The following is a 16,139-nucleotide window of genomic DNA, read 5'->3' on the forward strand; positions in this document are numbered from 1 at the left end:
TGTTCAGGTTAGGGATGATGGAAAGTCAAAAGGATGAGACGTTTTAAGGTAATAACTAAAGAAACATTTAAGTAGCCAGCCAGGGTACTTAAGTACCCCAGCAGGTGAAGGTGGAGTATTGGTTATATAAATTCAGGAAAAAGTGATGCCCAAAGAAATGGATATTCTGGCAATATTAAAGAGTAGATTTTGCATAAATGAAAAGGAAGGATAGATAGGAGTCTATGGAAAGAGGGTAGAGTTTCAGAGTGGCCACCATTCCAAAAGATGGTGAGGTATAAGGAGTGGTCCTTGCTGATCAGTGACTGAAATAGAACAAGAGAGTCGAGGAAACTGTCAGATGTAAAGAAATTAAAAAACTGTTGGCAGGGGATAGGGTATAGGGAAAATCTGATCTAGGTTCTGAAGTCAATCAATCAATCAATCAATCAGTATTTATACAAAAATAAGGTAGTCCTTACCCTCAAGGAGCTTCTATTCTGCTGGTCACTGAGAAAGTTTTGAAGGTGACCTGAAGATAGGGATGCAAGGAGGATCATGTACATGAATGGCATGAATTTCACAGGTAAAACGTCCCTGAGGGATAATGCTTAAGGAATGATCTGTGTTTTAGATGTATAAAAGAGCTGAATACATTGCCTCTTTGACATAATAAGACTTGCTAAGAATGTGGCTCTGTTTCCAGACTTAGCTTTGATATTTTCATTGAACATTTTCCACTTATCTCTGACTTCAGTAAAAATATTTCTGTTTTCATTATATAAAAACCTTTATTTCTTTCCTCTTTACCTTGTTCTTTGCAATAGACCAAAACATAGGAAAAAAAATATACAAAGCTTGACTCAGGTTTTCACTGGATATGGAAGATCTATTTGGCAAGAAATAAGATTTGTATAAGCAGATAGGAGGGGCCAGAGCATTTCAGATGGGGACTCTCTAAGCTAACATGGTGGATAGAGATCTGATCTTGAAGTCAGGAAGACTTGTGTTCAGGTCCCACCTCTGTGTGACATACACCTGCTATGTGATGAGTTACTTAACCTCTCTATGTCCCCAGGCAACTCCAAAACTTTAAGTTGCAAAGCTGGTAACAATCTGCATTGGCAAAGGGAGTTTCTTCAACAGGAAATCCCTATTCCAGTGAAGTCACAGGCCCAGACCAAAAACAAAACAAAACAAAAAAAAAAGACCCTTTCTATGGTGTGATTTCCTTCCAATTTTATCCATTAGATCAATGGGTCTGACTAGACCTCTACTGCTAGGAATACTCAGGGATTTGAAAGGGTTGGTTGTGAAAGTTCAGTTGTCTCCACCTTGGAGATACAAGTCAAAGAAATGCATTTCAGGAAATAGAAATGAGCAATGGAGTTCCTGAGAGAACTCCCATACATAATCAGTAAAAGTGGGTCAGTCCCACTCTCTCCCAGGTAGAAGAGGCTCAGAGTCAGCCAGCTATCACTCTTCCCAACTATGTTTTTGCACCTCTTTCTGTGGGCATGGTCATCATTAAATCAAAGGTCCCTGTCACCCTTCCCATCAGCTGGCAGTGCACTCCCATGGGGCTGTTAGTTCATGCTGTAGCCTGAGTCCCATCCTTGCAAAAAGCTTCACCATTAACTGTCATCAGTTCTACATTTCATCCTCACTAAAATGGTTCTCTCAGAGGCTTTGTGGGGTAACAATGTCATGTGGAGCTTCCAGTTGCTTTGAACTGCTACAGTCCAATTTGATGTTTTTCAGTCCCCCTTTTCCTTCCTTCTCCCCAACCCCTTTCCAAATGAGAGCTGTACTTTTAATTTGCCAAGCTGTGCTATAATGCCATAGAGGGCTCCCTTAAGGATAATTGGATGAGAAACAAATTAGACTTTATTCCTATTCAGCTAAAACAACAACAACAACAACAAATAAACATCTGGTAATTTGATCCATTTGGCACATTGTTCCTTACCTGGGTACTTTTTTGCCCAATTGGCTATGGCATTATTAATTTTTGACTTGGTAATCCAACTTTACTGGCATTAAAAAGAAAATGGGGAAAATAAAGTAGAGTTGGAGGATGTTTTCTCTTCAACATACCAAATAAAATTTAGCTTGGACATGTAGGAGATCCTTTCCATTGAGGTCTTCAGTTGATCTCAGATTTCACAAAATGACCTTTAAATTGGTGGTGCTGATTGCCATTTTAAATTCTGAAGCTATTCACTTGTGGATTCTCTGAGAGAAGTGACAACCTACTGTGTTTGGATGAAATAGAACAGAGAAGAGAGTTCAAATGATTTTTATTGAATCTCAGAAATCCATAAAAAACATTTACTGGATCTGGGAAATGTATATGGAAAGCAAACCCCACAGCGCTGTCTGCTAAGTGGGCAAAAGTCCCGAGGGGACAGTCCGGTCTAGCTGCTAAGCTACCCTGACAAGCTAACAGTCTAAGTAGTCACCATCCTACTGCTTTGCAGTTTGCCAGTGGGGCCCTATCTTAACCTGAATGTGTAGTTATAGGCTACAGTTCCTGGATTTCCTACCTCCAAATCTGATTGAAATGTTGGATTAGCAAGTCAATTGGGCCTGGTCTCGAACTTTGGACAAATGCTAAGTTTACAGAGTTTGGCCAGCATCATGGATAGGAGATCAGGCCTATTGTAAGTAAGCTTTCTGTGCTTGAAATACTCTGCTTTTCCATTTTTTTTTCTCCTTTTATCTGCTTTCTTTGCTCTTCCCTTTGGAGGCAGTGAAAGTGGCCGGAGTACTCCCAGTTTATCCATGTATTCAGACAGCAAACCTTCACCTTCTACCTATCAGCAGGCTCCTAGACATTTCCATGTGCCAGGTAGGCATTCAGGGCTTGGCTTTGATCTCTTGCTACCCTGTCCACGTGATCCATCTGCTCTCTCTTATCTTGCTGGGGGCTTGGGGGGGGGGTTGAATTTTCTGTGTGCATGGCAGAATGAAGACTAAAACTCCTTCTCTCACTTTGGATAATTTTTCTTGCTACTAACCTCCTGGAGGGGAGGGGGAGGGGGAGGGGGAAGAGGTCAGGGGAGAAGGGATTCCTGTGGTATCTTGTGAGCATAGCAGAGCCATACAAGGAGAGAGCATGGTATACATGTCAGCCCATGGACACATAGAAATGGGTGAAAGGAGGGGGCAGAAAATACACACTGCCACTATCAAAGGCAAGGCCTCAATTAATTAAAAAGACAAACCCCATCATTTCACCAATACCCCTGAGACCATGGGTCTCCTCATTCCAGGAAAATTCCCCTGGCTGGACACCTATGTTTTGTCCCTGGCTTCCCAACTCCCCCATCTTTCCCTTAGACTCTAGCATTACTGAGAAACTCTAGTTTCTGACCTGACCTGGCTTCTGACTTTCTCCTTCTCTTGAACTGCTCATTAGACCCATGGCCTCTTGTTCCCCAGGAGGGATTTCTTATCTGACCTAATCATCACATACACTGCCCTTCAGCAGAGATCTCATGGTACTATCTGACGCTACCCTTTTTCCTGAAGACCTAACCCCCTTTATGGTGGTAGAGTGTTCTTTCTGTGCCCTCCAACTTCTGAGATACCAAACTGGCCAAGGGCTAGCATGCCTGCTATATGTCTCCTTCTGCTCTGCCGTGGCAGAAGTGCTATAAGGATCAAATTGGGGGGAGGGCACAAAGAATTCACACTTGTCTTCATAATTGTGCTTTTTAAAACTCTCTAAAATGTTATTTATTTTCCACAATAGTAAATGAGGCAATGATATATGTAGTGGAGAGAATTCTGAAGATCTGAGTCCAAACCCCAACTCTACCTTCTATTAACCATGTGACTTTGGGCAAATCACTTCACCCCTGACCCTTAGTTTCCCCACCTGGAAAATGGGGATGATGACATTTGAACTATCTCTTCATGCAGAGTTGTATGGAAAACATTTTATAAGTTGTAAAGTGTGAAAGAATTATAATTACAGATACCTAGGAATAGAAATGTGGTTACTTGCTGGATTACGGCATCAAATTTCTGTGCTCGATAAAAGCCTTAAAGGACTTAATGTGTCTAAACATAACAACTTCCATTATTGCCACCTTAAAACTGGGAACATTCAATGATATAGACGTGACTTGACTCAGCAAAAGATGTTCTATTTAATTTTCTCTACGTAAGGATCTTTTTTCTTTAAATTACTCAATGGGTAGGAGGCCATTATGGTGATTCTAAACTGTGTGAGGAATGAAGCTTTTTTCTTTTGTTTTGTTTTAAGAAATGGAGTGGAAATTGTCACAACTGCTTGCTCACTCTTTTGTTCTTTCCTCTCTTTTCTTTCCTCCTCCTCAGACTCTGGAGTAAAAGATAACATCTATAGGAAACCCCCCATCTACAAACAGAATGGTAGAGTCTGCTTTTTTCTTCCTTCAGGTTTTCATTGTTGATGCTGCTATCCTCTGCATGTCTTCTGTATTCCTGTTTACAGCTGAATCAATTCTCTTTTGTTCTGGTGAATGATCATTTCAACTTGACAGAGGCAGCTATGGTTTCAGAGCAAGAGTGCTGAATTTGGAGTCAGAAGGCCTGGGTTCAAATCATGGCTCTGCCTCTTAAAAAAATATTTAACCTTGGGCAAATCCCTTCCCTTCTCTGGCTGCCATGTGTAGAAAATGGATGGGATGCTCTCTAAGACGCCTTAGCCAGCTTTAACTCCTGTGATTCCGAGGCATACATAACCTCATTGTGAATTATATAAAGTCACTGCTAGGATATTAAGAGTCATGTTTTCAGAAACTGCAGGAAAAGAAAGTCAGCATGTGAGTAGTTACTCAACCAAACCTCTGAACATTAATGATCTTAAGTCAACATTGTGCAGATGTGAAGGTGCTTTTAGATTTCCAGACAAGCAAGATCCATGATCTGAGAAAATCTTAACCAGAAACTATGGCACATGCTCCATTTTTAAAGGGTTTTTGGTGGGACCCTGGACAAGTCACTTAGCCTCACAATGCTTTAGACCAAAGGTGTCAGACTCACAACCACAAAACTCCCCAGTGAAGCCTGAACCAGATAAAAATACAATTGAGATGTGTTTAACAAAATAAGTGAAAGTATAATACAACATAGTTAATATTAATTTATGATTTTCTGAGCCAATATGCAACCAAGACATTCATAGTTGAGTTTGACGCCTTTTCTTTGGGAAACTCTATAAGATTGTAAGTTGAAGAGAAGGTGCCAACTTGCATTGATAAAAGAAGTTTCCTCATCTGGGGAATTCCAAATACTAATAAAATCACAGATCTATTCCCTTTTCCTGTTCCTTGAAGGGGGAAAGATATTTTAGGGCCACTAAAAGAAACCTAATTAGTGCCCAGAAATAGATATTGACTGACTTCATAGACAACTAATGTAATTTAACTTTATTGTGAGAGGAAAAAATGGGGAATAAGGGAAGAGATTTAGTTCACTCAATTTATTTCTTGCCACTTGAGGCCAAAATAAATTATTTGGCTATAAATTAGCATCCTTACTCTCTTCCCAGCTGCACAAATGCCCTGCTTAAGGTTTTGTTTCCTCTTCCAAGGCAGGGAAATATATATTTTTAATTGTGTGAATTTGCAGAGAGTGACTTCTTCCAGACTTCTCTCTCAATCAATGAATCATAGAATCATTATGTATTAGAGCTAAAGCAGACTTTAAAGCAAGGTAGATAGAATGTCAGATTGGAAGGGACCTCAGCGATAATTTAGTACAAGTCCTTCTTTTCCAGATGGGGAAACTGAGGCCTGGAAAAGTCAATTAATAAATGAATGAACGTCTTCCCACAAGGATGCCTGGGTTGAATATATTCTGATTCTAGGACAGGTTGGACCAGATGGCCTTTGAGGTTTCTTCTAACTACAAAATCTTGTGTAAGATATTGAGTCATTAGATTCATCAGATGCTGTGAGCAAAGAGCCTCAAAACATTCAGTCCTGCTATAAAATGTATTAACAATTAACCTTCATAGGATTGCAGGAATTAAAACTGGAAAGCGTCTTAGAAACTGTCTGGTTCAGTTCCCTTATTTGACAGATGAAGAAACTGAGGCCTAGAGAGGTTAAGCAGCTTGCCCAAGGCCACCCAGGAGTGTCAGAGCCTGGATTCAAATGCAAGTTCCCTGACTACAAATCTAGTGCTTTTCTCTCTGCATCACACTAAGTGGGTTTCCTCATGTGGGTGGTAAGTTCCTCATCTGTCAAGTAGGAATCTAAAAGATATGAAATGTTAAAGTCTTAAATACATTTCCTTGACTTTTTGATGGAGGAGTGGAGTTTGAGGGATGAAAATTCTAAATCCAGTTTTTTTCATGTTTTTGATCTGTGTATTAATATGTCTCTTATTTAAATGCTGGTCAAATCTATTTTTCTAAATGCCAATGGAGCTTCCAAATTCTTTTGTGCTATTGTACATATTATTGACAAAAATAATTAGGCTATGAATTAAGTTGGGTATCTGACATTTGCTATAGAGTCTCAGAATATCCGTTGTAAGGGACCAGAGAAGCCTTTTAGTCTGACCCATACCTGAATAAGGATCACCTCTACAAAGTGTCCAACAAACAACTACCTGACCTTTGATTTGAAGACTTTTATTGAGGGGAAACTTGGGGCAACTGATTTTATTTTGGGACTCAAGCCTAGCAAAACATGTATGGCCAGTTCTTATCATCAGCTCTGACTCTCCCAGCCCCCAACCCTAACCAGCTGGGACTAATCCATTTGTTCATTTCCCCTTACCACACATAGATATAGATATACCACACCAACAGGGCTACACTAGTTATCTCCTCTTTCCCAGGGACCCAGAAGATAAGAAAAGTTAGCTTTCTTGAGCTAGTGTCTAAGGCACTCCCTCCAAGGAAAATACAAACTTCACATAAGACCTGAACACCAAAGGTGCAGAATCCATCCAGGCAAATATCCTTACACTGTTCAGAGAGTAGTCACTCTGTATTTTCTCAGAGAAGCTGAAAAGGGGCTAGAAATAATAATAATTTATATACTGTAATGCTTATGATCTTACGAAGAGCCTTTCTCACAAAACCCTGTAAAATACGTAATGTAAGTATTACCATGGCCACTTACAGATGAGAAAAGAAAGAATCTGAGAGCCAAGACCTGAACTCAAGTGTTCTGACTCTAAGTCCATTGGTCTTTCTGCTGCAGGACCAGAATATAATGGCACCAGGAAATGTTTATCCTGGTCCGCCATCTTATTTCCAAGGGAGGGCGGCTGCTTGCTGGGCACTATAGCCAAGTGTCTCTTTGTATCCTCTTGGTTATATCCTTCTTCCCCAGAGATTCTCCATTGGAGAGCTGAAGTTGGCTGTGGGCCATGAAAGCCACAAGCTGGTGACAGTTGTCCAGAAATGGTCTGTCTTAATGGACCTTAACAAACAAAAAATATACATACATACATATACATGTATATATGTGTGTGTATGTATGTGTGTATATACATATCATGTACACACACACATACACACACATATATATATGTATATAAGTAAAAGCTGGCCTTAGAGATTGCCACTCAGCACTTGTGCCAAAACCAGCTGTGTCAACTGATCTCAGGAAAAGTGAATTAGATGTTTTGTGGCCTAGTAAAGTTTTTGGATGTTGTTCATTTTTAGCTTCAGTTTTAATTCTCCACTTAACTGCTTGGTCAGTTAGAGAAGTTCCTGGAAGGAAATTTATCAGTCTTTATATTCAGAAGGAAGACTAATGATGATTCTTCTCACTGAGCTGAATAGCCCATAGCCCCTGGCAGTGCTTTTGCTTAAGAAATCAAATTGAAAGAAATTTATTTCTTTTCTTTAAAAAACTGGCTTGGCATGTTAGAGCAGCACTGAGAATATCTAAACTAGAACAGCTTTTGAGTTACAGAACCCCAGATTTTGTGTGAGAAATGTACTAAAGTCTGATGTCCTGCAAGAATTTTGCCTGGAAATGGTTATTTTTTTCAGACATGCGAATTGTTCTACTTGTTCTATTTTCTTGTCACAAAAGGTTTTTTTTTAAGTAAGTGTATTTTTTTTAGTTAATAAAAAAGTTAGATTTAACCCTAGGGCTATCTTCTGCTGTATAAAACATCCCCATCCATGCTGTTGCCATACTTTCATTACAAAGTGCCATGCTGTCTGAAGCTTAGAAATTGTTGTTGTCAGGAATCCCAGTGAGTCACCACTTTAAAAGAATGGCCGCATTGTGGTAAGAACAGGAACACTAGTTCTTAGTGACACAAAAGAACGATGCACTAGAAGGAGATTTGGATTTAGAGGCTGAGAGCTTGGGTTTGAATACAGACTCCACTAATCATTTTTTATGACCTTGGGCAAGTCACTTTCCCTCAATGAACTTAAGTTTCCTTTTCTCTAAAAATAAAGGAATCAGAATATAGGGCAACCAAGATGCCTTCTAGGCTCAAAGTCCTGTGATATCCTACCATACTAGAAAGCACTGAATGTTGACCTAACAACAATGAATAAACAATGCAAGCTGGGTTTCCAGTTTTCCTCTCAGCTAGATTTTACAGCAAAGAACAGACCAGCTGAGAAAGGGAATGAGGATTCTGGCATGCACGTGACAAATGACTTGGCCTGCCTTGGAACTGAAAACTCTCATGAAGCATTTTTCAATCTAAGTTGAGCATGAACACTTAGAAGTTTGAAATTAATTAGTAGATGCCTTCAATATTGGTCTAGAGAGTCTGGGAGCATGGGAGGCTCATTTTGGAGCTCCCAGAAAGAAAGAAATTTTCTTGTGCCATAATTACCACATTTAATAGGCTGTTTTATGCTAAAAAAAATTATGATTAAGATTCAAAGGGGAAAATGTAACCACCATTGGCATTATCTCTCAGAACCTTCATCCCAACACTTCCATGTGTTCAACAGAAACCTGGTGTTCCACATAATGTCAGAAAGGTCAATACTAAATATGAAATTGCATGTGTATAAAAGGGTTGTTGCTTACAGTTAGTTGTTTTTTAGTATGAAAAGGGGCTTTCTTTCCTCTATTTATCTGCATAATAGTCTGAGTCTGGGTCTGGGTGGAGGCTGCCACAATAATGATAATGGTAGCAAAAGGTCAGAAGTGAATGACAGTTTTTGTTATTAAAAGCAAAAGGGTGAACTATAGCCCAGTAGTAAAAAGCCAGGAGCCACACATAAGAAAATAACTCTCAAGATCCTCGTGTCACAGGTTGGTACAGGTACCTGTGGCAGGATCATGGATGCAACAGAATGTGAAATGTAAGAGGAACATTATTGGCCATCCTGTGCCCAAGACCATCTAGCATCCAGAAGTCAAAACAGGCAAACCTGGTCTAAGATGGCTGGGCAAGAATCCAAGCAACTGAGTGTCCAAATGATATAACAGCTATAGTTCCACTTTTAATCACTCAACATAATGACTGAGCCTGTATCTAGTCTTTCTAGATAACCCTCTCCCCTTGATTTGGATGAGCTACAGCTGTGGACAGCTCCTTGCCACTGCTAAAGAGTGTTATAAGGGAGACAGCTGTGCTTGAGCAGAGCCAACCACTAGCAATCAGTGGTTAAGAGCCAAATCATGTGGCATCATCTTTAAGTGGTATGGGAGGAATTGCAGCTCAACTAGTTAGGGAAGAAAAACTTCACGGAGGAAAGATTAGTAGAATGTGGATGGAGAAGGGGAGAGAAAAGGACATTCTTGGCAGGAAACAATGCAAGCAAAGGTGCATGGATGTGAATGAGCATGATGAGTTCATGGGGTAGAGTGTTCAGATAAGGTTATGCATTGTCATTGTTCAGTTATGTCAGACTCTTTTTTTTATTTTATTTGTGGCCCCATTTGGGGTTTTCTTGGCAAAGATACCAGAGTGGTTTGCCACTTCCTTCTCCAGCTCATTTTACAGATGAGGAAACTGAGGCAAAGTTAAGTGACTTGCCCAAGGTCACACAGCTGGTAAGTGTCTGAGACCAGATTTAAATACAAGTCTCCCTAAATCCAGGTCCAGTGCTCTATCCATTGAGTCACCTACCTAGCTGCCACTTTGGGGCAGCCACCATGTCCCCTTAAGTCTTCTCTTACCTAACCTAAAATTCCAGTTCCTTCAGCTGATCCTCATAAGACATGATCTTACGGCCATTCACCATCCTGGTGACCCTCCTTGGGATGAATGTAGTCGAGTTTGTCAATATGATTCCTAAAATGGAATGCCCAGAACTGAACACACTTGGCTAGATGGTGTTGAACTAGAGCAGGGGATACTGGAATGATGAGCTTCCTCCTTCATTCAGATATGACATCATAAATGATAGGAAACCACTGAAGATTTTTCAGAGAGCGTTGTGATGAAAAGACTGTTTAAGAAAAATTAGGCTGACCGTGGTGAACAAGATAGATTGGTGTTTTCTTCCATAGGCAGGTGATTTCTCCTTTGAAGAGTTTATTGGGTCCATTCTGTGATCCCTATAGCTGAGCCAAAGTTCTGTCTTTGGCTGGGACCTCAGAGGATGTACTGTGTGGAAGGATAATTGCTCTTGCTGATTTTAAGCTGAGGAGTATACTCAAGCCTGCACAATTTGCTTTAATAACTCAATCCATGAATTAATCTACATCTTTTTGATACTTGCATTTCCAATTTATTTTCTTTGTCATAGACTATTTGCTGGTAGTTAGAATCAGAGATTCTGGGAGTCAAACAGGGGCCTTAGAGATCAACTAGTATGACTTAAAGCACCATCCCCAACAAGGAGTTATGCAATTTAAAGACTGACAGTGATAGAGAACCTACTATCATGAAAGACAGTCCTAGAGGACAGTGTGGAACAGTGGAAGGATGGCTGGCCCTACAGTCAGAAGACACAGGTTCAAATTCCTCTGACCCATAGTACCTATGGGACCTTTTTTGTTGTGGTTCAGTCATGTCCAACTCAAAAGTGTGGCCTTTTCACTTTCCAAATTCACGTAAAATTCAGATTTGGATTCAGTCAAAAGGCTGCACTTAAGTATCTAGAAGGCCACATGTGGCCTCAAGGCTGAAGGTTCCCCACCCCAGTATAACCTGTGAGGTCTCTTCAGCTCTAGACCCATAGTCTTATGATCCGTGGTTAGCTAGCTCTAATTGTTAAGCTCTTCCTTAAAATAAGCCAAAAACCTCTGAGATTCCTTCCCTGACCTACCACCAATAATCACTCCTAGTTCTATCCCCTGGGACTAAGCAGAATAAACCTATCATTTCTTCAACATAAGAATCCTTCACTTATTTGAAGATAGCTATCATATCTTCCTTCTTTCCCCCACCCTATCCTGTCTTCTAAACATCCCGCATTTCAAAAAACTAATCCTTGGTTAACATAGTTTCCAATCTACTCACCATCCTTTAGATGCATTCCAATTGTCAATGTTAGTATCTGCTAACTTGTAGTTCCTCAAACTGGACACTCTTCTCCTGATAATAACTGATGAGAATAGAATACAGTGGTACTATCACCTCTATCATTCTGGATACTAGAATCATATTAATGCAACCCAAAATTTACAGAAAGAAAATGAAAGGTAGCCTGGTGGAATAAGTAGAAGGCAGACCTTGAAGTCACTCTGGGTGACAATACCTCTCAGTTCCTTAGGGCACTAAGTCTAAATAATAGATGAGTTGCTGATCTGAATTGGTGAAGGGAGTTTACACACCAGGATTCCCCCCCAACACACACACACACACACACACACACACACACACAAAATCTTGGATCCAGACCAACATAAATAAAAACAGCAATAACAACAAAAGGTCAAATTTGCCTTTTTTTTTTTTAATTCTTCCACATCCCACAGCATGGGAGTTGTCCAATAATGGCACTACATGCTACTGGCAGTTTGGGTAGTCTTGTTTTTCTAACCATAAATCCTTGTGATTTATTAATACAATGAAGAGCCTCAGCTCTCTGGCCTTTGTACATTGTTAGGCTTGAGGAAGCTGGAGTGTTGGCTGAACAACAGAAGCCAATGCTATGGGTCCCCTTCTCATCTGTATGGCAATGAGTCTGAGCATACATTATACAGATTTTTTTTTTAATGAAAAGGAAGCAGAATGATATCATTCACTGAATTTTCATAATGAAGCAGAATTTTGCTTCTGAATCCTTGGGGACTTTTTTCACTTACACGCAAAAAATACGGTGGGTGAGTGTGTTTTCTTTCAAATAGAAAATTATTTCCTCTTTGAAACTAATGAAATTTTGGTGTATACAAAACTTGACTTCTCAGTATTCAATTGTCCAATTGTTAGTTTGTCAAAGTTCAGCACTCCAGGCCAGTAGTTGCAAAGTATCTGACCTACTTTCAGTCTTATCCTTAGCAAGGTATGGGAGATAGTGTCCCTGGAAATGTCACAGATTACACTTCTTCCTTTGTACTAACAAAGTCTCAGGTAATGATACAATGCTCTGTACTACAGTCAGTGCTACATGGTGTTCATTTCTATGCAGAGGTCAGTGATTGAAATTTGAGGGAATTTAATCAAATGGAAGGCAGCTAGGTGGTACAGTGGTTAGAGCAACAGGCTTGGAATTAGGAAGACTCATCTTCCTGAGTTCAAATCGGGCCTCAGACACTTCCTAGCTGTATCACCCTGGGCAAGTCACTTCACCCTGTTTGCCTCAGTTTCCTCATCTATAAAATGAGCTGAAGAAAGAAATGGCAAACCACTCCAGTATTATCTTTGCCAAGAAAACCCTAAATGTGCTCACCAAGAGTTGGACATGACTGAAACAACTCAACAATAACCACAACAATCAAAAATGGATTGATTCCCTGAGGTACTGATCTATAAATGTGAGAAATGATGAAGGTAATAGGTGTTTATGTGCACAAATTAACACTTAGAAATTCAAGTCACACTTTAGAGGAGGCAATTCTGTCTGTAGCTTTAGCATCATTAATTAATGGCAATGGAAAACCAACAAAGCTAACAAAACAAAAATAAACAAAATAAAAGTAAGTAATTAATTAAAATAAATAAAATAAAAAGAACACTCCACTCATGTTCATGCCTGAATCCTTATCCCCTTTCTCAGCTGTTCTTTTCTTTCCAACTGAGAGGGGAAAACTGGAAACTGAGCTCACACTGTCTGTCCATTGTTGTTAGGCCAACATTCAATGCCTTCCAGTGTGGTAGGACATCATAGGATTTTGAGCCTGGAAGGATCCTAGTTGTTCTATATTCTGACTCCTTTATACTCATATACTCAAATATCGTGTAAAATTCTTAGTAGATAGAATTGAGCAAATCCCTTCTTAAAGACCTATTTCTATTTAATACAGTTTCATTCCTTGTAGATATTTATTCATTGTGTTCAGTATTTTATGTAGAATTTTAAAATGCCATTTTCTATGTCATCATTTTCTTTTTTTATAGTTATACATTAAAATTAAGTTGCTTTAAAACTAAGGTGCTTTCCAGCCCTCTCACCATCTTGAAATGCATCCAGAAGAGAGTAACTGGAGACAATGTCATATAATGTATTGGCTGAAAGAACTAAAATGTTTAGTATGGGGAAAAGTAGGCTGGGAGCCAAATGGGCCAGAGATATGATTGCTGCCTTAAAATATTTGGATGAATATCATATGAAATAGGGATTGGACTTATTCTTCTTGGCCCCAGAGAGTAGAAGTAAGAACAATGGGTTGAAGTTAAATGGAGGCATATTTCAGGTTTGTTTTTTTTTTTTAATTCCTAAAAGTTAAGACTGTTCAAAAGCAGAGTAATTGGCCTCGGTGAATAGTGAGCTTCCCATACCTGGAAAAATTCCAGCAGGATCTGTATGAACACTTCTTTTGGGTGCTCTAGATGGGATTCTAGGTATGGATTGACCTAGATGGCCTCCAAATCTTATATTCCATGGTTCTGTGAATAATTGGTTCTAATATTTATGGATGTTTTCAAAATGTCACTTTTCATAATTTGTCATTTTCTTCATTAAAGGCATACTTTAAAACCATCACATACATCCTTTAAAATGTTAGTTGAGCTGTGTCAACATCCCAAGACTATGTCATTAGATTATTTCAATGAGGGACCATTTTTATTTAAGACCATTAACTGATCTATAAGACTGGGCACATACATGTATAAGCACAGACACAGCCAAGCAACATTTCCATGTACAGGCAATTCCTGCTAAAGCCATTTTCTCCCCCTTCTGGCCTGTCTTGGATTCCACGGACTCTTTATTATGCCATTGAAGTCTCCTCCCTCCCCCACCTTTTTTAAAATGGGATCATAGAACAGAAATGACAATACTGGGAATGGCATGGAAATTCTGTTTCTAAATAGAATTTTTTTTCTCTTCCAGTGACAAAGAAATTAGATGAAGATGGAAGTTTTGATCCAGATAACCGCAAGGTAATGAGAAAAAAAATGCAGAAATAAATGAAATTCACCAGCCAATAATCTCTAAAACAAAACAAAAACCATAGGAATTTTTAATAAAATAATTCTGATCATTAAAAATCTTTTTTGAGATTTTAAGCCTTAACACTTTAGGATTAATTGTGCTAAGACTAAGAAAAGAGGTCCTTTCTAACAAAGGGATGATGTCTGGACTAAGTCAGGACATCTGGGGCTTGCAACTGGTTCTGCCATTCGCTGTCCATGTTCTCTTGGGCATGTCACTTCCCTCCTATGGGGCTCAATTACTTCCTTTGTAAAATGGGAATGATGACAATACACTACCTATCTCATAAAGTTGTTTTGAGAAAAGGGCTTTGTTAATGTGTAAATGCTATAGAAATGAGAGGCACCATAGCAGAGTCAGCTCTTCAGGTTAGGAAGACCTGAGTTCAAGTTTCATCTCTGACATATTCTGGCTATGTGGACAAGTCACTTGACTTTTCACTGGCAAGTTTCTAAGACCATAAGTTACAAAGCAGTTGCCAATCTCTAATAAAAGAGGGAGCTTCTTCATTAGGAGGTCCTTATAGCAATGAAATCTAAGGTCCAGTTCAACATTTTTTTAAAAGGCCATAGAAATGTGTTATTATTTTTTAATAAATCTTTTTCCATTTAAGTGAAAATCTGATTGTAGCATGAGAACTGACTATATGACCTCTAAGGTCCCTTTCAGTCCAAGATCCTGTGATGCTCTGAATCTTTTTGTTTATTATATTTCATCCTACCTAGATTATTAATCCTGTTTACAGCTATGCCTTAAAGAACAGTTTCTTCTTTCCTGTTTGCAAATATAAACTCTCCTGTCAATAAGCCATTTTACTGAGATTTTCAATGTCTTGCAGCATCCAGATTTTGTGTAACATTTATACAACATAGCCAACAATTCCCTTTTCCAAGGTGACCATGGGCTTTCTTAGGCTATCCCAATGGAGTGAGACTCTGGCATCTTCACTCAAGTTGGAGAGACTTTGAGTATGGGCCTGAGTCTATTGTTACTGGACCAGGCTAGCTAAGACTTCTCATCAGGTGGGTCACAGAGGGATTCTTTTTAGTCATACCAGCTCTTGAAGACCATCTCCTAGATTAAAGAAAGGTAATGACTCTTGGTGGTAGAAGGCATCTCCTCTGAGTTTACATCCAATTTGCACTGCAAACAGTTTGTATGGACATAGTTATTTACGTCTTGTCTCCCCCATTAAATAGGAGATCTTTAAGGGAAGGAGCTATTTTTCTTTTTATTCTTTTTTATTCCCAGTACTTAAGGAAGTACCTTCCACATAGTAGACATTTAATAAATGCTTCTTGATATGATGAGATTTCCAGTCCCCAAAGTACCAAGAGATTAATGTGTTAGGAATTAAAATAGCAGCTCACATTCCTGTGTTGTTTAATGTATGTATATCATTTCATTTGCTCCTTTTCAAGTAGAAAACCTAAGTATTATTATTACCATTTAAAAGATTAGGAAAAGCAGTCTCAGAGAAGATGAATGACTTGTCTGAACTCAAGTGGCCAGAAATTGATGGGTCTAAGACAGGAAAGCAGATCTTCTGGGTCCAAATTGTCTAGTGCTGATCCCACTACATCTCACTGCCTCTCTGTGTTATATAGAAAGATCTTTATGGTCATGTATGAATCACCAGTATATTCCTCTGATGTGTGTAGCAAACCTCAGTTTCTTC

At 39.2% G+C, this 16,139-nt stretch overlaps 1 protein-coding gene across 8 annotated transcripts in view; it reads left to right on the forward strand.

Moving 5' to 3' along the window:
- Positions 1–16,139, forward strand: part of ABLIM2 (actin binding LIM protein family member 2) — a 301,430-nt gene that overhangs the window by 243,687 nt on the left and 41,604 nt on the right. For 6 of the 8 annotated variants that reach the window (XR_003566819.1, XM_027836365.1, XM_027836364.1 and 3 more), the window contains exons 12-13: positions 2,729–2,830; positions 14,360–14,409. Coding sequence is in view for 7 of the 8 variants with exons in the window: in XM_027836365.1 (XP_027692166.1) it covers positions 2,729–2,830; positions 14,360–14,409 (152 nt within the window). In the remaining variant the exon portion in view is untranslated. The remainder of the gene's footprint in view (positions 1–2,728; positions 2,831–14,359; positions 14,410–16,139) is intronic. The other 2 variants (XM_027836366.1, XM_027836371.1) reach the window with 1 other exon arrangement.

This window comes from Vombatus ursinus, unplaced genomic scaffold (genome assembly GCF_900497805.2).
Source record: "Vombatus ursinus unplaced genomic scaffold, bare-nosed wombat genome assembly UNPS02014818.1, whole genome shotgun sequence".
Lineage (NCBI taxonomy): Eukaryota > Metazoa > Chordata > Mammalia > Diprotodontia > Vombatidae > Vombatus > Vombatus ursinus.